We start from the raw sequence: 26,357 nt of genomic DNA on the forward strand, positions 1-26,357 counted from the left end.
ATTGTTCTGGACAAGATATTATTATTATTGTTTCTTTCCCCTAGGCTCCGATCAAAAAGCGGACTAGTGGATGGATGACTTCTTTCCTGCGGCAGCACCCAAGAAAGAGGAAGGACTAACAGATGGGATTCCCTATATGCTTACTGTTGGACTCTGATTGGTTGACATGTTACCAGGACTACCGCGGCCATGTTGGTTTGGGTAGTCCATGGCTTATTGTTTTTTATCTTACTTCTAACTTGCTGTCCAATAAAATGGAGAAAGGACTAGCAAAATCCTCGCCTCCGCCTCCTTAATAGAATTGAAACTTTCCTTTGTGATAACTAGGAAATTTCTCATTATGCTTTCTCTTTCTTTTACTGTCAACAGAGCAGCCAATGAAAAGCGTTCATTCAGTAACACAAACTACATTTCCCATGATGCTCTTGCACCAATCACGTCCCATCAGCCCCAATAAGAGCGATCATCACCATCCCATGAGCCTCTTCCTTTGCTGCTCACAGCAGAGTTAAGTGCTGTATTATTACTTTATATCTAATTTTGCTTATGGCTCGTTTGCATATTGTGCTATGTGCGTTTAAATTTGATGTTTCATTTGATGATATTTGGTCATTTGTATTGCTTAATGCTTCATGTTGGTATTCATGTTAATTCTGAAAAGTGCATTGCGCGAGGCGTTGCAGCCCGCTATGAATTTCAGGTTGTTTCTACTCCCACGGGAGCGAGAGTACCTCTCCGCTAAAGCTGGCTTTTGGGATTGCATTGGTCGCGCGCTTATCGTGCTGTTGTCATAGGCTTCCCTCATTGCTCGACAACGCCGGAACCTTTGTTTTCTATGTCCAACGTGCGCAGCCCATTGGGCTCTATTTGGGCTTTTTTGGGGCTCCCCTTTGGGCTGCGCACGCCGCGAACGTCCCGTTTTGTTTCTTTACCGCCGCTCAAGAGGTGAAAAGTCACTAGCTCTTCCTACGCCTGATCGGCAGTAAGAATTATTGCCTGTTGGAGTAGGCACACACTCCCTAAAATAGATTTTGGTTCCTATGCCTGGTTTAGCCTGCAATTATTTGATTACAGCACTGCCTAGGGGGCTTGGTACTCTATATATAGATACTGATATACTGTGTGCAAGTGGGCTGGTCCCCCCTTACTCCTCTGGTATCCTTATTGCTCTTGCCTAACTACTCACCTCAGCTGCATTATAGTTCTGATTATCAATACCATGGATGCATGAGTAAGATATGAGGATGAGGAGGACATTTATTTTGATGGACAGCAAGAGACTGTTCTTGAAGACAACAGTGTTGACGCTCTGGACGTCTCCGGCCAGCAGTCAGTCAACAAGGCTTTGGAGGGCACAGTCCCAAGCACTGTGCAACAAGCTTTGGCTGCTGCACTAAAACCCATCACTAAGCAGCTTGAGAGTTTGGCAAACGCCATGGGTTCGGAGAGACTAAACCCAAGCTTGATACCCCTTCGGACAAAGATGGGGCAAAGGAAGGGCAATGGCCCCACTCAAATGTATTAGATTCATTACCACAAAACGATGCAGAGGATCATGTTTATTTGAGTGGAGGAAGGGCTAAAAGTAAACAGAGGGTATATGTGGATACTGATACCACAGACACTGACACTACAGACCTACAGACCTAGGAAAAAGGCTAAAGAAATTAGTCCCCGATATTCCACAAATCAATACCCCTTTCACTTTTAATCAAAGTGACATTGTGCACCCACGTTCTTCCGATTGGGCTCCCGCTCCTGAAGTCACGGATGATGTACATGATAATCTTCACAAGGGGTTTGATAAAGAAGAGCATAATAGTCTTTGCTCGGAGTGTCCTCGGCCGGATCTACCAGAGAAGGTTGCCAAAGCCCAGAAATTTATGTAAGCCTTCTCACCTTTCTTAAAAAATTTGCCAAAGATCCTAAGAAAGAGAGCGACTGCGCTTGGTGAGGGTGCCAGGATAAGCTCCTGGACATTGCGGGCCCTTAAGCTAAAATCTTAGAGATGGCCCTAGTGGCCAAGGAATTCAGGACACCAGTGGATCCGGATATCCTGGCAGGAGGGACCCAAAGGCCGATCTGCCTCCTTGGTAATGCTAACTGCGCCATCTCCACCGAACAGCGCAACAGATGCCGTTTCTACGGAGGTGGAAAAAGAGCAGTATTCCAGGCACAGAATTCTGCAGGTAAGAGGGACAGATACTTCTCCTTTACCATTGGGGAGCCAGACTCAGTTCTTTTTTCACAATTGGAGAACGTTGACACAGGATGCATGGGTCTTACAGACTGTTCAGGGGTTCCATCTAGAGTTCTATTGTATTGTCAGGACACACACCCCAGACAACTCAGTTTTTTCCAACAAGAATGTGTTTTTATAGATACAGAAATAGGCAAATTGCTGCGCAAACACGGGATTGCTCACTGCAACAGCAGGCCTCCCGGTTTTTGCAGCAATGTCTTCTTAGTTCAGGAGAAAGGTGGTGGTCACAGACTAGTTTTGAATTTGAGGGAGTTCAATCACTTCCTGATTTACAATCCCTTCAAGATGGAAGGTATCCATCTTTTAGTGGACTTACTGAAAAAAGGTGTTTGGATGGTCAGACCAGATCTAAAAGACGCTTACCTCTCCATTCCAATTTTTCCACCTCATCGACATTTCCTACAATTCCAATGGAGGGATCAATGGTTTGAGTATTTGGCCCTTACTTTTCGGCTTTTCTCAGCTCCTTGGTGCTTCACCAAAGTAATGAAACCGGTGATAGCACAACTGCGAGAACAGGGGGTTCGCATGATCATTTATCTGGCCGATATCCTAATCATGGCACAAAGTCCAGAGGTAGCCAGACAACATCTACAAATGACAATGTCTCTTTTGCAGAGTCTGAGGTTTGTGATCAACGAACCCGAGTCATCTCTTTGTCCGTCCCAGACAACAGATTTTCTGGGGTTTGCGATAAATTTGTGGGCTGCTCAACTGAGACTTACCAAGACAAAACTAAGGGATCTCAAAAAAGAGATACTAGCAATTCTCGACAAACAGATCTCACTCAGGTCGATTGCCGGAGTAGTGGGGTTACTAGCCTCCTCCATCCAAGCGATCTTGCCAGTCCCTCTGCATTACAGGGCTCTGCAGAGGCTAAAGATTCAACATCTCCAAAATGGTCTGTCTTACACGGATCTAGGTCCGTAGTCACAGGAAGTGCGGGAGGAGATGCAATGGTGGCTGGCCCATGTGGAAGCGTGGAACGGCAGGGCAATTTTTCGGCTCGCAACCCGAGGTTACAATAGAATCAGACATCCGCCGATGGGGCTGGGGAGCGTGGGGAGCGTGTTGCGGAGACATCTCCACAGGAGGAAGGTGGTCTCCTCAGGAGTTATCCCTACACATCAATTGCCTGGAGCTACTAGTGGGTTCCTTCGCAATATGGACATTATCTCCCAAGCAGACCTCTTGTTGCATCCTACTCAGGATGGACAACATTTCGGCGTGAGGTATATCAACAAGTTGGGAGGTACGAGGTCGTCTCTACTAGTAGAGATTGCCAAGGACATTTGGCATTATTGCCTGAGTCGGCAAATCAGAGTAAACGCGGGATGCATTCTGGGTCAGTCCAACTTGGATGCGGACTGGAATTCCAGACACCTCAAGGGTTACAGCGATTGGCAACTCCAACCGACCTTATTTCATTGGCTACAGTAGATTTGGAGTTCTTGTCACATAGACCTGTGTGCATCCAGACTGAATCGACAGTTACCGATCTTTTTCAGCTGGAGACCGGACCCATTGGCAAAGGCGACGGACACCTTCCATTAGGATTGGTCAGAAGGGCTGAAGTACACGTTGCCCTCCATTCTTCTGATTCCCAGAGTGACGGCCCACATTTTCAAACAGCAAGCGGAAATGATGATTTTTAACAAGCACTAGGAATAAAAAAATTGCTAGCATTCACGCCAAGAATTTTCAATTCTATTGAGGACACGGAGGCGAGGATTATCCCACCTGGTTGTATTTTAATGTCATTGTAATAATTACCCACCCGTATGTGATGTGATGTGATTTTCTGTGATACAGAAATGATGGATTGTTCATTTCCTTTCTTTCAAATTCGTCTAAGAAATCTGAGTAGGAGATTCTTCGAATTGAAGACTTAGAGGACGTCATGGTTCCGTGTTAATCTTCCACGTTGGAGGACATTGTTTGATATTACAAGTTAACGGTTCGCACTTGGACTTGCAGTTCAGGCAAAGAAAGAGGCTCAGGGGATGGTGCTGATGGCTCTTATTGGGGCTGATAGGACGTGATTGGTGAAAGAGCATCATGGGAAATGTAGTTTGTGTTATTGAATGAAACTTTTTCATTGGTTGTTGTGTTGACGGTAAAAGAAAGAGAAATCATAATCCTCGCCTCCGTATCCTTAATAGAATTGAAAATTCTTGGCGTGAATGCTAGCAATTTTTTATTCCTAGTGCTTGTTAAAAATCATCAAAAAGACTTTTCTGAAGGATTCCAAAAGATAAATCAACCAGTACTTTGCTTCTCAAATGAACAGTTCTGGATCCGCACTTAATAGGAAATTGCATCTGATTTTTTTCTTTGTTTGGGCTGACAGTCAATACATCTATAGAGTAGCACTGGGATGACTAATTTTCACGTTCAATGTCACTTTTATGAGTGCACAGCTTTTCAGGATGAGACTGAATTCTCTCAGCTTGAATTAAAGTAAATAATCGGTGTGAAGAAAAGAGAAACCTGCTTTTGCTGGTTTCCCCTCCTCACGGCCACTCCATGCATCTGTCAGATACTGCCTGCTGTCGTGCCAATTTATTGTTAATGAACAATTGACCATTTCACTCCTTCATACCCTAAGCTAAATTAGTTGCTATTTTCAACCCGGCGACAATGAGTGAATAAAGATAGCGGTACGCCAATGTCAATATAAAATTGCACGTTCCAAATGTATACTCTTCTGTAATAGCGGAGTAAAAAGGTGAGACATAAATATTGTACTAACCCTGTCTTAAGAATTTTAAATGACATATTAGAACATTTAAAATGTTTCATAAACAAACATTTACTTTGCAATCAATAAATGTAAATGAAGTCGTAAATATTCAATTTACATCTGACTTTCTTTCATGTGTAGTTTCATGGGTATTACAGCTGCATGCAAAACCTTACATTCAAAGGAAATTCAAAATCAGAATATCTAATTTCTTACAAACATGAAAAAGTAATTCGAAGTAAAGGGAGGAAGAACAGAAGTAAAACAATTGATCATGTAGGAGACATGAAACAGTGAAGTGGAAGGGCAGCAGTTCTTAATTAACTTAGAAAATAAGCACATGTATTTTTTGTTTAGTTCAGTTCTTTATTGTACTGGATTATAATAAAATAGAAAGAACTGTGATTTCTTTCCCACTTTTATTGTTTCTCGGATGGAATAACTCTGCAATCCGTCTAAGGGCCTTATTATGAGTTTGGCAGAGCGGGAGCAGGACAGCCCTGCTCCTGCACCACCAAACCCATCTACGAACCGCCTGCCTGATCAGGAGCTTTCTCCTGTCTGGCGAGCGGTTCTTAGGCGTTCCCAGGGCGGTGCCTATGAAACAGGCACCACAAAGGGAACATCAAATGCAGTACCTGCACGGCATGGATTGCCGCAGTCCATGCTGTGCAGGTACTGGGGTGCATGCACACAGGGGGGCACATGTTGTACACCCCTGTGTACATCCCCATGGCGTTAGGCACTTAGTTTCTTCACCGCCACACTTTTCATGGCGATTGCACCGACATGAAAAGTGTGGCGGTGAGGAAACTTGTAATATGCTTGGTGGGCCACAGCAGCTTCAAAACCGCTGCGCCACTGTCAGGGTCCTCTGATCCCTGGCGGTTGCAGTGGTCCCTGTTCGGCCTGACCATCCTGGCCATAATGTCAGGAGACTATTGCAGCCCTGCAAGTTTAGCGGTCCGTGGACCGCTAGACTCAAAATAACCCCCTAAGTCTTATATCCATCTGTATGTCATGTATCAATCAACAACTTTGGTGGCTTTATAAACAATTTTCTCAAGAGTCATGGTTTGTTATTCATTCCTCACACGTTTTATACTTTGTTCTCCACTACTTTTTTTTGGCTATATACAAGAGGAACTATAGAATATGAGATAATATGTTGTTCCATCTAGATTGTATATATGTACATGCACCTCCCACTCGACCAACACAAATTATACTCTGGCTACAGTGAGCTCTATTGGGCTGTCCCTTGATTTTAAAGTATTAAAGAAAATCTGCAAAAATACATGAATTTCTTTTTTATTTATTATTTGCTCCTGTCGCTTTTTTCAATCATATTTTTTCAATTGCATTTTTCAAATGGTAAAAACACCATAATTTATTCTGTGTCCATATGTACAATACAAATCATAAGTGATGAAACATTAATATAGTTCCATTAGATATACAAATTTAACATAATTAGTGCAATAAATACATACAAAATAACAATCTTGGATATGTCCCCATACCATAATCACATTTGTACTAACCTCACATACAATCATTACATAACAAACATACTCATACACACATCACATCACATTGATTATTTTCCAGCTTAAAAATGGATTGCAACTGAAAACTCATGGTGAAAATTCTTCATTAGTATCCATGGTTATGCTGCCAGCTGGAAAAAGATCAGGCCACTAGATTGCTCATAGGTGAGTAGTTCAAATCAAATAGTGAGAAATATCATGAGTTCAAATCAATTATTTATAGAACCAATTTAAATGAAAAAATAGAAGGAAAGGAAAGAAATGTGAAAAATCCAAAATGATCACCATTTCTTTTACAAATTCGGACAGGAAAAAAGGAGGGAGAAGACTGGGAGCAAAATGTGAGAAGGACAGGATAAGGAAAGAAAAGTTCGGTAGTAGTGGGTCCAATATAAATGCTTCACTTTTAACAAACTGCAAACAAACAATTTAAGTTAAACAAATTGTAATTAGAACATAAGTGATTCAGACTACTAAAATAGAATCTTCCAGATCCATATATATTTTGTTGTATATGGATTTTTTCTTCTTCTCATTTCCAACTCATTAGTGACAAGGTGGTTCATCCTTAGAAGAGAGAATATCATTCTCTCTACAGTTATAAGGAGGCGGGAACCCTAATTTTTCCTCGATGCAATTCCTCTTTTTAGTCTCTTTATTATTGCTAACTCTGCCTACAAGTTTAGTTTTGATATTCCTGGCTATTTTTACATCGAATCAAGTCTGAAGATACAATGTAAGTAATGGACAAGGGCATGCGAGATTGTAAGAAATGGTGATAACATTTACATGAGAGTTTAATGCTCAGACTCATAAATTGCCTCTGATTAAGGGTTTTCCTTGGAGATTATACTGGAGAATCTGTTTTTGTATCCTTTCTGAAAGACTTAAACAATGGGTTTGTGCATATCTTATAATGAATCAAGTTCACTATTTTCGAGAAAGGGGAGCTAGGACTGCAGGAGAGGGAAAGTGCCCCCCACCATAAAAAAAGTTTAGGCAGGGAGAGGGTCAGAGGCTTAGCTGTGCTTGCAGTCAATGCCTCAAACAATTTTATTGGCTGTTTTTTACAGGCGATAAAATGAGACCCAGTGTTCCTCACCCTCAAAAACTGGATTTGGGAACAGCGGGTCAGCTATGATAAGGTGGAAATTACGCATTGCCTGACTAGTAAATAGGCCCATCAAGTTTAATTTGCAGTCACCTTTCTACAGTTGCACACTCAGAGCTAAATCACCACCTCTGGTTTTTTAGCTAAGAGTGATATTGAAATTCATCCTAAACTGATTTCCGATCATAATCCGATTGTATTAGATTTGACACTAGATATTGAAGGGAAAACAGAATCCCCTCAGTGGTCTTTTGAGCGAAAACTACTTTTAGACGAGGAGTACTGTCAAGTTATGAAACAAATAATTAAAGAATTTTTTTACTTCAATAGGGATACGGCAGCACCAGAGGTAGTCTGGACACATTTAAATCCGTGGTTCGGGGAGAGACCTTAAGCTTCTCTGCATCTAGGCGCAAACAGCTGTTTCTCAAACAACAACAAGACTTAAAGTAGGTTTTGAATGCGGAGAAAAAGCTTGCAGAGGTTATTAGGCTAGGATACGAGAAGGAAGAATGTAGTCTTGCCCAAAAAGATCTCACTATAAAAAGGGCTAATGTATACACCAATATTGCCGATCAATTAGCAGCCAACTATACACAACACAAAGAAGCAGCATATGAATATGGGAAAAAGACAGGTAGGATACTAGCGAAGAGAGCAAGGGAGAAAGCGGTATATGCTGATATATCGAAAATTAAGAACCTACAGGGGGTTATGCAGGAGACAAAGCAAGGGGTGTTAACTGCTTTCTAAGAATTTTATCAGCAGTTATATAGCGATGAGATTAGTCAGGCAGATGCTAGAGAATATTTAAGTGATATGAACTCTGTAACTCTCTCTGAAGCTCAACAAGTGATATTGACGGCACCTCCAGACTGGGGGGAGATAGAGTCAGCAATTTTGGGTTTGGCCCAGGGTAAGGCCATGGGGCCAGATAATATCCCCTTGGAGTTTTACAGGAAATTTGGGTACGAGTTAAAATCAGAATTAGAGTTTATATGTCAGCAAGCATTTCTAGGAAAGGCTCCACGGTCATGGGCAGAAGCTACCATTGTGCTATTCAAAAAGAAAGGCAAAAAGGAAGACGAAATGGGGTCGTACAGACCTATCTATCTGTTAAATTCAGACAGTAAAATTTATTCAAAATTGATTGCTAATAGGTTAAACGATCTGATGCCAGGCCTGGTATCTATAAGACAACATGGGTTGATACAAGGAAGAGGCACCACAGACCACATAAGGCGAATAATATCTCTGCTGGATTGGTCACAGGGGTCTGGTTCCCCTGTAGGTGTGGCCCTGTTGGACGCTGAAAAAGCGTTCGACAGGGTCGCATGGATCTTTCTGTGGTCTGTGTTGGCAAAAAAGGGGATTCCAGCGGAATTTGTCAATGGAATAAAATCACTGTATATTCAACCATTTGCCACTATTCGTATATCAGGAAGGAGCTCAGGGATGGTGCGAATAGCAAGGGGGACGAGGCAAGGTTGTCCCTGCTCGCCCTTGCTGTTCGCTCTATATATCGACCCGTTTATTGCTCATTTGGAGAGCAACCTGGCTATTAAACCAGTGCGGATAAATAATTTTGATTTTTAAATTTGCTCTTACGCAGACGACATTGCTATAGTGACATCAGAGTTGAGTAGTGCCCTACCTATCATAGTGAAGTCTGCGAAGGAATTCGGCCGGCTTTCTGGATATAAATTAAATATCGATAAGACACAGCTTATCCACTCAGCGGCCGGACGTCCAGCAAATTTACAATTTGATGAGGATGCCACATATTTAGGCATAAAGATCACTGCTAACATGGAAAAAATTACCCCTATCAATTTAGATCCTATTATAAGCACATCGAATAAAACTTTGGAAAGAATAAATAATCTGAAGCTCTCACTCCTAGGTCGCAGCAATGTGATAAAAATGTTGATTTTCCCTAAGTTTTTGTATATATTTCGTTCAATACCTCTACTGATATCCTCTGGTTATTTTGGCCGTATCAATAGGATGTGTTCGAGATTTCTCTGGGGGTACCATCGGGCCCGGAGAGCATTTAAAAGATGCGTGATGTCAAGGGAAAAAGGGGATGGGGCCTACCGAATTTTCAGATCTATTATTGGTGTGCGATATTGCAACATATGGGCTTTTTAATCTTATCGGAAGATTCTATGGAGGATTATATGATGCCATCCATCTAGGAGATGCTTCTGGGTTCGGAGGCTAAGCAATGTTTTAATCGTATCATAGAACCCAGCTACTTAAAAAAAAAAAAGTTTAAAACTGTTGAAGCAGCGTTTGTCATATGGAGGACTATTAAAAAAAGATTTCGGTTAGGTTCCAATATAAATATATATACTCCATTAAGGAATTGTTTTTTTTTACCTGAAATTTTTCATGATGGAGTTATATCTAGGTGGCATAATCTGGGGATTAATAGGCAGGGGGATCTGTTTCAGGGAAGTGAGTTCGTATCTTTTGAGCATTTAAGGATAAAATGTCAGGTACCGAGTGCCGATTTTTTTAAATACCTACAAGTACGAAGCTTTTGTGCTCAGAAAATATCTAATTCCACATTGGTATTGGGAAAAATCATGCTGATTAAAGCAATTAAGGATGGGCAGAAAATTGGGCACTTATACCAAATATTTATGGAGAAAATTGAGGATGATTTGGAATTAGGAGTGATTAAGTGGCAAACTAAACTGGGTGTCAAGTGTGTTAATCTAGAAAGAAGCTTGGTGATTGCGAGTAAGGTATTACTCAATGGTTCATTGATAAGCCAAAATTATATGTCAATCTTCGGGCTATATTATACACCGGGCAAGTTAGCCAAATGGAACTCTGGGAGGGGGACAAAGTGTAATCGATGTAACCTCTATGCAGCGGACGCTGCACATATGTTTGTTTTATGTCCAAAACTGGGCCAAATGATAGTCGATATTGAGTGTTTTATTTCAGGTAATCTGGGTATTGCAATTAAGATTACAACACCATTGGATATCTTTGGCTGTGAAGAGAGTACGACTCAACAAGTTTTTGATTTAGAGGAATACTTTATATTTATTTGCATGTCTGCATATCGTGCATGTATTACATCACATTGGCTTGACGAGGAACAACCAAATTTTATAATGTGGCAAACAAAGCTTTTGTATATGTTTCATTTAGAAATAGCTTTGTATAAGTTGAAGGGTTTAAGGAAAAAAAAATTTGGAAGTAAGTTATGGTCCCCTATAACAAAGTGGATAGGATAGATAAGTGATATGTCGTAAAATGAATGATCTTGGCAATGTAATCTGTATATTATTTTAGTCCTTGTTCTTTTGTTTCTGTCCTGTTTGCTGCCTCAAAAAACTTAATAAAAAAAAAACCAGAGCTAAATCAAAAGTTACTTTTGTTCAGTGAGAAATTCCTTCCAAACAGGCTTGGCTTCAGGGCATCATAAGCAGGACTCCATCAGAAGTCTAAATTGTAAAGATTTTTATCAGTCTATTTTGTTAATCCGTGGGCAGCTCAGCGGGTGAATCCTTTATTGCATGGTCAAATGCAATACATTGCTAAAGAGATGACAATTGGCAATGGATCACTTAATCCTTTTGATGACTTTTTTCCAGATGAAAACTCAGTAAATAGCTGAATTCATTAAGTCAAACTGCGCTGCACAAGACAGTTTTACTCTAAGGATTGTACCTGTCAATATTTTACATTCTCCCAAAAATGACATCACCATTTAATCTTTTTTAGGTCGAGCCTGGGCACCACATGTTCTGCTCTGTGAGGCATGCTGTATTAGAGTATGGACTTGAAGCTCTGCCCATATTTTTCATTGGCTTGTGTCTTTGTCATTTGTAAATGCTGGCTTCTGATTCGGTAATCGGCTTGTTAGTGCCTCCTTAGTGCCACCTTGTTTTCATTTGTAACCTCCCATGAGGTCTGGCCCTTTAACTTCTGTTGTTACACGATCTTTGTAATTTAGTCTGTAAGCACTATTTTCTTAGTGAGTTTTGTCCTAGTGCAAGCGCGACGTGCTTTGTAGCAACATTTGACTATGGTCACAAAAGATAACTCCTTTAATCACAACGAACATTTTTGCAATGTGCTCGCTCAATCATTCAAAAGTAAGGTTGATCAGATCTATGACCTGTTTGACACATGTAAGGTCAACACTAATCTTAAAGCGCAGGAATCTACCATTAACTCGTCATTTTTAGAATTTACCCCAACATCTCCAATTCAAATAGCCACGCTTCGCTCAGTGGCAAAATCAGGATCCCCAGAGGACCGCTGCACCCCCTAGGATCCTACAAAATATAAGCCAATAAATTAGCCCTCATCTGTCCAGAATCTTTAATCAGATGCTTTCACAAGGACAATTTCCTAATTGGAAACAGCCCTGTATCCTGCCGCTTCTTAAAAAACCTAACCTGAACACAAATGACCCTGCTAATTATCGTCCTATCGCAAGACTCCCAGTTCTAGCAAAAATTATAGAGAAAATATTAAATGCTGAACTTTCCACTTTTATCTTAGATAATCAACTCTTAGATCATAGTCAGTTCGGCTTTAGAGCAAAGCATAGCACTGAGATGGCCCTGATAAAAACTACTGAAGAAATTTGCACGACACTGGATGGCGGGGGGTCGGCAGCTCTCATTCTGCTTGACCTATCCGCAGCGTTTGATACGGTGGACCATGCTCTTTTGGTTCAACGTCTAAAAACCATAGTGATAGAAGGAAAGGCCTTCTCCCTTTTAACATCATTTTTATCAGGCAGATCCCAAAAGGTACACCTAGGCAAATTTGAGTCATCACCCTGTGTCCTGCCCTGTGGGGTGCCTCAGGGCTCCTCGTTTAGCCCGACGCTCTTTAACTATATGATCAGAAGTTTTCATTTGACTCTTACTTCCTATGCCGACGATACCCAGTTGGTAATTTGGCAGTAGATAAGGATGTTAATCACTCCCTTAAATTACATGATTGTATGATCACACTGAGCAGCTGGATGAGTAGGCACTGCTTGAAGCTGAATTCAAGCAAAACTGAAGTGGTTTTGTTTGGTAACCTCTTTCCACCTTGGTCTCCGGCTTGGAGGCCAGACACCCTGGGTCCTCCTCCTACACCAGTAGCTAAAGCCAAGAATCTTAGTGTTATTATAGACGAAAAACTTAACTTTAAGTCACAGGTTTCCAAGGTTGTGTCTTCTTCGTATCTCACCATCAAAACCTTAAGAAAAACCCTTCCATTTATTCCTAAAAGTACCAGAAAGATGGTTGTGACCTTGCTAGTTTTATCCAAATTAGACTATTGCAATGGTCTGTATATCAATCTTCAAGTCAGCTTACTCAGGAGGCTGCAGGCGATACAAAATGCAGCCGCTAGATTAGTCCTGGATATTTCTAAATATCAGTCACTTAGGACAGGTATCCAGGACCTGCATTGGCTTTCTGTCTTCCAACGTGTTAAATTTATAGTACTCTGCATTGCCCACAAGGCACTGCATAGAGAAGGTCCAAAATGTCTCTGGAATATTTTTAGCTGGTATTCTCCAAATAGATCTCTGCGAACGGCTAACGCCGGTCTGATGACCACTGCTAGAATCAAAAAAACAAACTGGGGTGGCAGGAGTTTCAGCTACAACACCATCAAGCAGTGGAACTCCCTTCCATAACATCTCAGGATGTCTCCCACCCTTCTAGACATTAGAAAACAACTCAAGACGTGGCATTTTAGAAACTAGCTTCCTTGGCATAGTATGTTGAACCGGTAAGCGCTAAGACACCCACAGGTATAAGTGCGCTATATAAATTGCAATAACATAACGTAACATAACATTCAGCGCTGCTTCAACATAAAAGCACTGTTTGGGGCGCTATTAGCAAAAAAGGCATTAGTTTTTCAAATACTTTTTTGGTAAAAAGCCCCATACCGTGCTTTCACTTTAATGACAGCGGCCCCTTTCTTTAGACACAGCTTGTCCAAAGAAAGGGGCGTGGCCTCTATTCAAGTGCAAGCGCGGCATGGGGCGCTAGGAAACAAAAAATATTTGCAATTCAATTTGCGCAGAATTTAAGCTATTGACATTTACAATGCCAATAGCTCAAAGTCTCGTAAATGTGAGACCTATTGCATTGCAAATGCTTGTTACACTTTTATTCTCGTTCCTGCATCCAATTCATAATTTAAAAAATCCTCTAGCCAGCTCGATTTTTTTAGTGGCAGTAGATATCATTTTACATATTATGTATTTCATTTTCAAGCCCAAAATGTAAGACATATTTGTTAGCTCTCTGTGTGCACACTTCGTGGTATGTACTGGTTTTATTTATCTACGTTTAGTATACAATTTTTTATACTGCGCAACCCACATAAATTGTAATGGGCCACTATAGCGTGAAATGGCATGTACTCGACCTGTTGCTAACAGTTTTAGGAGCCATTGCTCTCCTTTTCTGTTTTTAATCTATGTATGGATTTGGTAGGAGTTTAAGCCCATGAATGAAAACTACTTTCCTAGTTCTCTTGTCGACTAAACTTATGGAAAAAACAGATATATGGATTTCTGGGTATTCAGGATAATAATAAATACCCAAACGCCTCCCTTTTCCCATACAGAGGTACACATTTTATGCAGAAATAATTTGTCTTATTCTAATTCTTAAAATCAGACACAACAATTACTGATGAATAGTAGAAATTTCTGGAATCCCCAGAGATTTGTTTTTTGTAAATTACATCTAGCCTCCCATTTACTCTGACAGTCCTCAACTGAATTTCAGTCAGGAAAAGATCACCCTTAGATCTTTAGGCTTCAACGACTGAGCACACTGACAACAGGGACATTAGTACAAACACAATATCTTCACCTTAGCGTATGAGTAAATTTCTTCTGTTTGACAAGTTTTGCTCTATTTATACTCAAACCAGCCAATAGCAACAATAAATTGATTTGCATAGGTATGCCGGAACACCTTTGTAGGTTCAAGAGACATGACGGTTAAAAGGCCTGACAACAATCAGTATCTTCCACAAATATAACCAGACACAAATCCAAACTAAATATCTGAGGTTGTTACAAATAACATTCTAATGCAGATGCTGCCCTCCACAGCGACTGAATGTAATGAGGAACTTGATTCTGCACCTGTGTGAAAAAGTGAATGCACTTCCTGTAACTGTTGTGACCTCTGTCCCTGCTTGCAGGCAGGTCGCTCCCCACGCTGCTGCACTGCTCTGCCTGCATTGTTTTTGCCTAATCTTGTATTTTTCCCCTGTGCCTAACTTGCTTTCTTGCCCGGACTTGTTTTTATTCCTCTGTGCCTGTACTTGTTTTCTTGCCCAGACTTGTTTTTATTCCTCTGTGCCTGTACTTGCTTTCTTGCCCAGACTTGTTTTTATTCCTCTGTGTCTGTACTTGCTTTCTTGCCCAGACTTGTTTTTATTCCTCTGTGCCTGTACTTGTTTCTTGCCTAAACTTGATTTTCCTTCCTGTGCCCAGTTCTCCCGCAGCTCCAGCCGTTTTTTTCGCCGCTGCGTCCCTGCGGCCATCGACCATCGCTGCATCCACTTTACCTTCAAGAAACCCACCACGCACCACCTCACTCAACAGATGCCTTGCCGCTGCTGGAGCTAAGTCACTGAAGACCAGTTAACCACCACCCTCGCCCAGAGCCCACCCATTGACCCCAACACCGCCGCACGCAACCTCAGACAGTGGATCAACAACTGCGCCAATACCCTTGCCCCGATCAAGAAACCCTCCAACAGTCACACTAACAGGAAAGTCAGCTGGTTCACTGAAGATCTCCGGGCCTCCAAGCAAACCTGCCGAAAGCTGGAAAGGATCTGGCTTCGTGAACGAACACCGGACGCCATGTAGCCCATAAGAACACCACCCGCAGACACCATCAACTCATCAGATCCGCCACAAGGGCCTCCTTCAAAGACCGCCTAGACAACAACGCCCACAACAGCAAAGAGCTCTTCAACATTGTGAAGGAACTCTCCAACCCCAGCTCCAACACCAACGACGTCCCACCCTCACAAGACCTGTGCGACTTGCTGGCCACCTTCTTCCACCGCAAGATCGCAGACATCCACGACAGCTTCAACGCCACGACCACCCCGACAACCACTGAGACCTCCGCCCCCACGACCACCATCAGCACCAACCGCCTGCTCTCCTGGACCAACATCAACGACGACGACACCATCAAGATCATGAACACCATCCACTCCGGATCTCCGTCAGACCCATGTCCACACCACATCTTCAACAAAGCCAGCTCAGCCATTGCACCCCATCTTCGGAAAGTCATCAACGCCTCATCGAGACAGCACCCTTCCCGGTGTGCTGGAAGCACGCCGAGATCAACGCCTTACTCAAGAAATCCAAGGCGGACCCCAAAGACCTCAAGAACTTCCGGCCCATCTTCCTGCTCCCGTTCCTGGCAAAGGTCATCGAAAAGACCGTCAACGAACAACTGACCCGCTACCCCGAGGAGAACAACATCCTGGACCCTTCCCAGTCCGGGTTCCGCAGCAACCACAGCACCGAGACTGCCCTCATCTCCTCCACCCATGACATTAAGTCCCTGCTGGACAACGGAGAAATGGCGGCCCTCATCCTCCTGAACCTGTCAGTTGCCTTCGACTCGGTCTGCCACCGCACACTACGAACACGCCTCCACAACGCCGGGTTCCAAGAGAAGGCCCTGGACTGGACCACCTCCTTCCTCTCCGGCAGAACACAGAGCATCCGTCTTCTCCCCTTCCGCTTCGAAGCTACCGAGATCATTTGCGGCGTACCCCAGGCTCATCCCTCATCCCAACTCTGTTTAACATCTACATGGCACCGCTCGCCCATGTCGCCCGTCGGCACGACATCAACATCATCTCCTATGCCGATGACACAAAGCTGATCCTCTCCCTCACCAAGGACCCCCACACAGCCAAAACCAACCTTCACGAAGGAATGAAGGCCATCGCTGAATGGATTTGGAACCGCGGGCTGAAGCTGAACTCGGACAAGACGGAGGTCCTCATTCTCGGATCCACCCCTTCGGCCTGGGATGACTCTTGGTGGCCGACCGCACTGGGAACTGCCCCAACACCCACCGACCACGCACACAACCTAGGGGTCACCCTCGACTCTACCCTCTCCATGACTACACAGGTCAACACCGTCTCCTCCTCCTGCTTCAACACCCTCCGCATGCTCCGCAGGATCTACAAGTGGATCCCCACTGAAATGAGAAGAACGGTCACCCAGGCCCTCGTCAGCAGCAGGTTGGACTACGGAAACGCCCTCCATGCAGGAGCCTCGGCCAAACTCCTGAGACGGCTCCAACGCATCCAGAACACCTCTGCACGTCTGATCCTCGACATCCCTCGCCGCAGCCACGTCACACCCCACCTGAGAGACCTGCACTGGCTCCCGGTTAACAAGAGGATAACCTTCAAGCTCCTCACCCATGCACACAAGGCCCTCCACAACACCGGACCAACGTACCTCAACAGACAACTCAGCTTCTACACCCCCACCCGCCAGCTCTGCTCTGCCGACTTCGCCCTCGTCACAATCCCCCGCTTCCCAAGAACGACCTCCGGCGGCAGATCGTTCTCCCACCTCGCCGCCAAGACCTGGAACACCCTCCCCATCCACCTAGGGCAGACCCAAGACCTGCTGACCTTCAGAAAACTCCTCAAGACCTGGCTTTTCGAGCAGTAGCAGCATTCCCCACCCCAGCACCTTGAGACCCTCACGGGTGAGTAGTGCGCTTTACAAATGATATGATTGATTGATTGATTGCCATTTTCTGAACTTTCTAACTTATGAGCTATGTGAGGTAGCTTCGAGCTATATGCAGGTTTATTCAAAGAAATATAAGTAAATGAACTCATAAACGAAAAAATAAATACTTGCTGGGACTACTCAGTTGATGTGCTAAAGGTAAGAGGGAGCAAGACTGGAGCTGGTAGGATAGGTGTCGACATGAGTTACTTTTATGAACACATTTGAAGATCGGAGTATGATTTCAGATAATCCTGTTCAAATACATAACAGAAGAAAATGTTGTATAGCAGGGCCACTGGTGATTCAAAGCTGTACACAGACATATAAGCCATACTGTAACAGTGATTTGAAAGGAAGAATTGATGAATATTATGTAATTTTCACTTACCTGATGAAAGCCAAGGTACTCAGCAATTGTTGAAGACGCATAAAATATAATCCCTTCTGCGCTCACCACCAGTGCGAAACCATTGAGGGACTAAAATAAAAAATTTAAACACGTTCAAAATAAAATATTTATGCTAGAAGGTATAAGTAGATATACATTTATTTCACACATTAGACTTTCAGCAGTGGCACAAAAATAGGCTCCTTTGGGAAGGTCTAGCAGATGGACCAATATAGGCGGTATTTTCACAGAAGCCTAGTGTAACAATTGCACTGAAAACAAATCAAATGGCAGTGAGATAAGTAATTGTAGCAGTTCAATATTTTTGTTCACTGTGCGATTCAATACTTCAGCAACTAAAAGAACAAGATCTTTGTTGGGTCATGCAGTACCTTCAAGGAAAGAAAAAAATCCCGCCATTTTAAGCCTACTACTTCTCGCTAAGCAATAACAGTCTGGAAGAGGCTTAAAGATATCGATAATTTGGCAACATAATCTTCTCACAGCTTCTGCACCCAATCCTTACACCATTTAAAAACGTATTCAGAAAATATATTTTGATTGTTCAATTGCTCAGTCGACTATCAGTGGTATACAATCCTACACTGAGAATCAAACTAACTCTATTCTCATTAATGTAATGAGATATTATAATACATCCTCCTCTGTTGCAACATTTCCTGCTGTCCCCTTGCAGAAAAGTGGAGGCCTTAAAACCATGCGTCTCTGTAAAATCCTGTGATGTTAAGAATGCTTTTTAAGCAATCATTCATCACATCATTCATTACTCTTTTCTTGGAATGCGTGTATAATCGCATACTATTTTCCTAGACATATTGAATAGATTTCTGTAAGACTAAACATAAACACAAATTAAAGAAAAGAATGAAAGACACACTGTGGGATCAGCCAACCCTTCTTTCTAGGAAAACACAAGACCAGCCAAATTAGCAGCCTATCTCTGAGGAAAAAAAAAAAAAGTGAGGTGGAAAGAGGCAGAGAGAGACAGAGAGTGAGAGACGGAAAGAGAAAGAAGGCTCAAGAGAGACGGAAAGGGATAGAGAAAGAAAAAGGTTCAAAGTGAATGAGACCAGTGAGAGAGAGATAGCAACGGCCAGAATACAGTACACAAAGCATTGCATGTCAGATCGCCTAAAGCTCTGATCTGTCACACGGTCTTATGTCGAGTCAATTTATACTGCTGTGTCCTTTAACATAAGTCTATCTTCCTTGGACCCCCTCTCCCTCCACATCTCTTAAGACCGCCCTAATGCCCAACCACTACAAGTGACCTACATGTTCAAACAAATCAGGGACCATGGATGTAGAGGATTACAAACAAAGAACTAGTATTATATGTGACTGTTTCTTATTGAAGGCATACAATGCGGTCTATTCCTAAAGGTGAATTTCCACATGTCGATTTACTCACATGCAAACTTACTTCTGAATCTAGTAGTAGGGTTACTCTTTTTTTTTGCAAATCACCATATATGAGTATCATTTTATTAATAAGTGCAGACATACATCTTCACTCCCTCAAAACAGGAGGTGGGTCTGCAAGAACAGGATTTTACAAGTGTAAAGTTACAACTAGTAACTTTTATCATGGAGGTGGAGATCTCAATCACAGAGACAGAGATTTCCCTATGGTAACATTATTTAAAGAAAATTAAAGCGTATTTGTTTATTTCATTTTCAATAAATATATCTTTAACTAAAAGTTTAAAAGTTGGAAGGTGGTGAGTGTCGAAGGGCATGCGGAGAGCTGGGCACCTTCATGCACATTCTGTGGCACTGCGTAGATGTGCAGGAGTACTGGATGAAGGTTTATGACGAGATAGCGGAGGTCGTGGGGGAGAGGATTAGACCGGAAGCCCGGCGATGTATACTAAATGTGTGGGAACCCACAGACCTGAATGTGTATCGTAAGCAATGGGTGACGCTGGCATGTATGATAGCCAAACGGAATATTGTTCCGTTGTGGGTAGCTAGCCAACCTCCCCGGGTCACTAAATGGGTGGAGGACCTAGATTGGTGCATGTTCAGGGAGAAGTCGGTATATGTGGCCAGGGGTTGTCCAGAGAAATGGGGAAAAGTCTGGGGTGATTGGAACAGCTACCGTGGTGAGATCAGCACCCCCCCCCGGCGCGGCGAGCAACGGAAGAGGCACAGGAATCCCCGTGATCCTTTGAATCATATATTGTTTTATTGATTCTGTACGTGCGATACTGGATTCATTTACTGTGAAGTTTTCACCTCACCTGATGTATTTTCTTTATTTTTGTTTATTTGTTAATAAAAAGATGTTAAAAAAAACGTTTAAAAGTTGTTTAATTAATTTTGAAAAAATATGAATTTACCTAATTTAAAAAAAATAACTTGAAATTGAATACAAGTTAAATATATATGTATATATTGTGTGTATATATTACACATATGTGTGTGTTAATTAACATTTAAAATACATTATTTTATTTAAAATCGCTAGTATTCTTTCAAGTCCATGCCTCAATTTTCTTCTATAGGAGTGCATTGTAGTATCTGAGTAGCCATGTACAGTGTTGGACTTACTCTAAGGCTGGGTTGTTGGACATTTATGACTGTTTTGGGTCCTTTTTTGGCGGGGGCAATCTTAGAAGTGCAGTCTGTGAATAACAATGGGCCTACACTTTTGTGGGTGGGTGTTTATATATGCATGTCCTCCCCTAAAACACTCCTTATCCTTCCCTAAGCATCTCTCATTTATTAGTAAATATTCTTCATTTTCCAGCCACTCCGCGAGGTTCCTCCCATATGGACTACTAGATCATGTTATCCCACATGTAAAGAGATCTCTGCAACCTGGGCGGAGAACTCCACACAGGAATGATAGGAGAAGCAGAGGTGGAGATCTCTGCACATTGGTTTATGAATAACATTTTGTAGTGCTTCAGTTGTACTATTACAAAACTACTAAATGTACTATGAAAGTGCAAGTTTTGAAAAGTTCCAAATATGTTTTTTTTTTTGCAGTACTGAGGTCTTAGGCTTTTTCATCAGCTTTGTGTGACATTTACTACAGCTTAGAATGCTGGGAAAATAGGTAACGAGGCAGGGTCTCATTCATTTAGAGTTTGCGGGCATGGAACTTCTGCCAAAAAGTGGAAGATATTTAATCAATCAACACTGGACATCTGCTACTTTTTGGCAGATGTTCCGCGTTCACCAAACTCTAAATCCACTACAAGATAAACTTTTTCTACTCATATTATCATTATGACAAACTTACCAAGTACAATAATCAAAACATTTGCAGCCTAAATTAACATTATTAAGACTACATGACCTAGAGACAATCGAGACCTCGCTCAATCTACTTGTACAGACAACATATAGAGAACCCTTTTTTTCTGCTGCTGGATTACAAGGTAAGTGGTCTGTAGATTGTTCTTCAATATTATTTTTTACGTTTGAATTAACTGTATTGATATAGGACGTTTGTGCTTTGTTCGGTGTATTTCAGTACTGCAGGATTTGCTTGCGCAGCCCATGGTACTTTGCCCCAGGTTGGCTGGTTGACATGTTTGATTCATTACCTGGACCTTGAGATGAACTTTCATACCTGTCACCGTCTTCCTGGGGCATTGCAAGGGATCAGGAGTGCTCTGGGGGTAGACCAAAGTGAGCATGTCTTGCACAAACACCTTCAGAGACCTGTAAACTGGACACTTGCACTGTGCTCATGTTAGTGCCAGTCTGAAAGCAGAGTTATGAAGCAAGTAGGCTGAGTGAGGCTGCTCTCAGCAGAACATCTAGCGAACATCTTGAGAAGCTGTCCTGACGTCCATGCAACCCTTAAGACATTCCAGTCTAGGTAGGGAGCACATACTGTGGTGCAACAGGGTTCTTTAAGGAGTGGCTAAATTAAGCAGATCAGAGACAAGCGTATCCTAGTGCCAGGCTTGATGTGAAGACACTCAGCTAATGCATATTTACTCTAGCCGTAAGACGGGGATGAGGGGCAGGAGAGTAGCAAGCCTGTCTCTAATCCCTGATTCCTATCACTGATTTCCTCCTATTCCCTACTGTCCCAAGCCAAATGAAAACAATTAAAATAGAGCAAGATATTACCACTCAAGCTGACTCCGGATCTCAGTGGTCTAATGAATCCAAGGGCAGAAGCCCCATATTGACTTCCATTGAGATTTATCTGAAACTATTGATTTCTCACTACAGTGGTCTGTGTGTAGTGTCATTATAAAAGTAATGCTCCCAATCAACAAGCAATTCTAGGAAATGTCATACTCTAGGCCTCGGAAAAACACCCTGGAGGGAAAGGGTACCAGTACGAGCCCCACTCGATACTTGTGTTATAGCAAGAGGTAACGCCCAAGTGCTGAAGGAGGAGAAAAGTACAAGCAAATGAAATTGAAATGTATCAGCATCAACGCTAATAAAAGAACTTCAAACTATAATTTACTGATTAAGTGCTGCATCAATTGTGCGATAAAAGGAGCAGCAGAGGTCAGATGCTTCAAAGCTGGTTGCTCACTCCAACTGTCCATGATATAAACATCCTACTAGATTCTATATTCTACTTGAGTGGTTCCACATCTACATTCGGGTATTCCTTCACTCCACATTTCTTTCAAGAACACTATCACTCCAGATAGTGACGACACGACTAGGACACTACATATTTTCCAAATTTGAAATAGATTAAACAAAATGTAAACTAAAAGATTGGGAAAAAGAGGAACATAGGAGGGTGATGTGACAGAGCTGGTTCTAAGACAATTATAGGCCAGGAAGCATAAAGTACTTGTTTACAAAGTACTTTTTCACTGAAGTTATTAACCTTTGGATTTCTCAATAAAATGTGCCTGTGAAAACTGTATGGACAATGCCTTTTATTCATTTTGCTAGCATTTTACCAGGCAGAGATTTTAAAAATATTCATACTTATAACTATAACGTGGCATTCTTTTGAAGAATGCAGTCTTAACCTACACAGCAAAAACAGCTTTTGGAGCCACTGTCGCTGTGAGGGCACCTATTTCATATATTGAGTGTGCCCTTTTTTACATATTAGGCACCCTGCCCTCTGGGCTTACAAGGCATATTTTTAGGATGACTTAATATATAAAAGTAGGGTTTTTAACACAGAACGGCACTTGTCCTTTCCTTGTATCACTACAGTGTTTTTAAACTGAAATCCAGCTAGAACACAGTGGTGCACCTGGCAGCCAGTACATTTTGTCATATATGTGGGTGGAGTAAATACACACTGCAGCCCACATATGACATTTAACGTCTACGCCACTGGTGTAATTTTCTGTGCCATCTATAATGGCATTAGAGGAAAGTTAAATAGATACATTTGGTGAAACTAATTTTAACAATACAATTTTAGGACCAAACCACATGCATTGTAGCACTGGCACAGGCAACAAATAGGGTCCAGAAAAAGGTGAACGATATGGGGTGACCATGTACAAAATGCACATTTCCTGCACTCACCCCATAACAGTTTTTAAGTAAAGAATATTTTGATTCTGGTGTACAGTCATTTCCTTCTAATACTTCAACGTAAGCTAAAAACATCATCCACACATTTCACATTATAGGTGGTCCTCCACACAAGATCATATAAAGAATTGTGGTATTAGGATACTTAACATTTAATAAAAGTAAATACACAGTATGAATGTAAGGTGGAACAAACAACAACAATCCCTAAGTCAATTGTATGACAAGCTAAATACTGTAATTTATAACGTTGTCATTTGGATATTGATGAATACAACTTCATGAAATTGTGCTCCTTCCAAAACATAATAATAATGATAACAAACATAATGCAATGTATAAAGCACTAGTTACCTCGTGCAGTGTGTCCTGGCGCTAGGTACAGGCTCACACGCCAATATGCAACTATTAAACCTTCATGAGTCCAGAGCTAAAGAGCAGGGTTTTGAGTTTTTTCCTAAAAATATCTTCCGACTGAGCCTGACGAACCGTCATGGGCAAAGCATTCAACACCAAATACCTAAAACAGCTCCCACCTGTGCACACTTTCTTTACCTTGGGAACAGTCACCAACATCTCACCTACTGATCTTAGATTTCACAATGGTATATATGGCAAAAACTAAGATTGAAGTTAATGTGGCCCTTTGCTCAAAAAAACCTTGTAACAATAACAGAAGGCTTTGAAAGAGGATCTCTGCTTCACTGGAAGTCAATGTAGCTTCTTATGCACAGGCCTTAAAGACGTGCAGCAGAGTTCTGCACTCTCTGAAGTCTCTTGATACGCCCCATGTAAAGCATCACAGTATTTGAGCCTTGACCTGATCGAGGTCTGAACCACTGTTTTTTAGGTTTTGCCTTAGCCATGCGTACGAAGTACGCATGCGCTAGCAAAACCTCTTGATTCCTATCTGGGGTGATGACCCGCCTCTGCCTATCATTGGCTAGCTCCATAAATGGAGGCTAGCCATTGGGAGGCAGAGGCTGTCAATCGCGCTTTCTCTCGAAAACGCGATTCGGGGGCGTTTCTGGTGCTTTTTTTAAGCCCCGCCCCTTTGTCCCGGGCCGCGCTGCGATTGGCTGCCGGCCCGGGACACCCCCGTGACGTCATTCCCGGGCCGCGCTGTGATTGGCTGGCCGGCCCGGGACCTGACTTGTTTGTATATGCTCACAAAACTTTCTCCCAAACTTCTTAAACCTAATAGCTTTTTGAAAACACAAGAACGTGTGAATAGTTAGGGTTTTTTTCTGAATCCACTCACCCCCAAAAAATGTAGAAGGCTCCTTGTGAGAGGCTTTCCAACAGCATGTAGTACTTACTATTAATTTTAACTTCCGTGCGAGCGATGGTGCAAATTGCAACACAATTGTCCTGTGATTAATAGCAGTGAAAGAAGCCTTTGAAGCAGGATTGGTGACATCAAAGTCCTAATCCATGGGTGGCGGATCTTTATAATGAGTGTGAAGCATTTTAGCACATTTCAAAGGCTTTGCAGCATGAATAAACAATAGCCCTCCGCAGATGTAGCGCACACCTTTCAGAAACATAATACAAATGCATTTCAGTTTTAATTTAAATGTAAATAAAAGTGCCTATACATCTTGCAGATGTTAAACGTTCTGTTTGCATAGCAACAATGTTTAGCTATTTAGTGGATCAAAGTCTTCTGACTTCAAGCAAAAAGTGAACAGTTTTAAATTATGAACCGCTCAGACAGGGCTCGGGTAGCCAGGCGACTGACACTTGCGTCTCATCGCACAGACACGCAGTGTGCTCCTCGGCAGCGCCGGGAGCGGTTTCTAGGCGCCAGTCATCCGTGGCGCCCTGAGGAGCGGAGGGATCGTTGCATGCTCCGCATCTTGGGATCTGTCGGGGCTCATCCGCTAGTTCATTACAATGGGCGTGTGAGCGGGTCCCTCTCGGGGGCAGTGCAAGGGGGCCACGCTTGGACCCTCGGCGGCCTCCTTCGGTTCAGCGGGTGAGATGCCAACTGGGCCCCCCTCGGTGGGCAGAGAGGAGAGGAGAGCCGCGGTGCTGAGGGGCACCGCATCTGAGGCTGGCACGGAGCAGCCTGCTGGCCGTCGCTGGGGTCTGCCCTCTCCACAGATGGCATAGGGACCGACCCACACAGAGGAAAGAAGAGGGCCCGAGTGGCTAGAGCTGCAGCCCCTCGCAGGAGGCGCTTGAATACACCCCAGTGTCTCTGGGAGTCGGTGCCGCTTGTCGGTACCCATGCGAGGAGGGGACAGGCATCCCGCGCCCTCGTCCCGCATCTGATGCTTCGGGGCGCGCTCCGGGGCCTCTGGGCTCAACAGATGGGATAAAGACCAGGCTGCTGGGGAGAAGGAGCCGCTCTGCTGGGACAGCACATCTGTGCAGCTTCAGTCACCGCGCTTCACTCCGGCGCATTTTCCCACCATGGATATTAACAAGATGGTAAGGCGCTCGCAGCTGTTCGCGCAACTTTTGTGCGTGCACCGGCCCGTGGGCGCTACTTGTGCATGGCAGTGTCTGTCTTTCCACTTCCAGGGGCGCGTGGTGAGCGGTGCGAGCCTCCAGTGTGGCTTCCATCCGGTGTAAACTTACTCAGGAATAGCCAGCTGAGAGTTAGGGTCTCAGCCTGAATAAAAAACGTCTGTTTTCAACAGGTTTGTAGCTGTAGAGAGGGGGACACGACCCTCTGGTTTAGTAGCGACCCCCGTGTTTGAATATATTATGTACTGCCTATTTGGACATAATTTACTTGATGTAAAGCGCTCTGATACCCTCGGGTCCAGCTAGCGCTATATAAAACTCCTAAAATAAAATAGGTAGTGGGGGAGGGGCCGTCTAGGAAGGGTGCTTCTACTGTCAGTGATGGATGGTCAACCCTGAGGTCACATAGCTGCGCTGCCACTGCATTGTATGCATTGTATTTTATCAGGGAGGGCTGCAGTCTCGTGGGTCAGTGATGCACCGGAAGAGGAGCCAATGGGGAAGCGAGGCTATTGTGATTGGT

At 43.0% G+C, this 26,357-nt stretch overlaps 1 protein-coding gene across 2 annotated transcripts in view; it reads right to left on the reverse strand.

Annotated features, from left to right (window-relative positions):
- Positions 1-26,357, reverse strand: part of AHRR (aryl hydrocarbon receptor repressor) — a 937,398-nt gene that overhangs the window by 293,719 nt on the left and 617,322 nt on the right. For both annotated transcript variants that reach the window (XM_078687795.1, XM_078687793.1), the window contains exon 5: positions 17,849-17,938. In XM_078687795.1, the coding sequence (XP_078543921.1) occupies positions 17,849-17,938 (90 nt within the window). The remainder of the gene's footprint in view (positions 1-17,848; positions 17,939-26,357) is intronic.

The sequence above is a fragment of the Lissotriton helveticus genome, chromosome 4_1 (assembly GCF_964261635.1).
Source record: "Lissotriton helveticus chromosome 4_1, aLisHel1.1, whole genome shotgun sequence".
In the NCBI taxonomy this organism is placed as follows: Eukaryota; Metazoa; Chordata; class Amphibia; order Caudata; family Salamandridae; genus Lissotriton; species Lissotriton helveticus.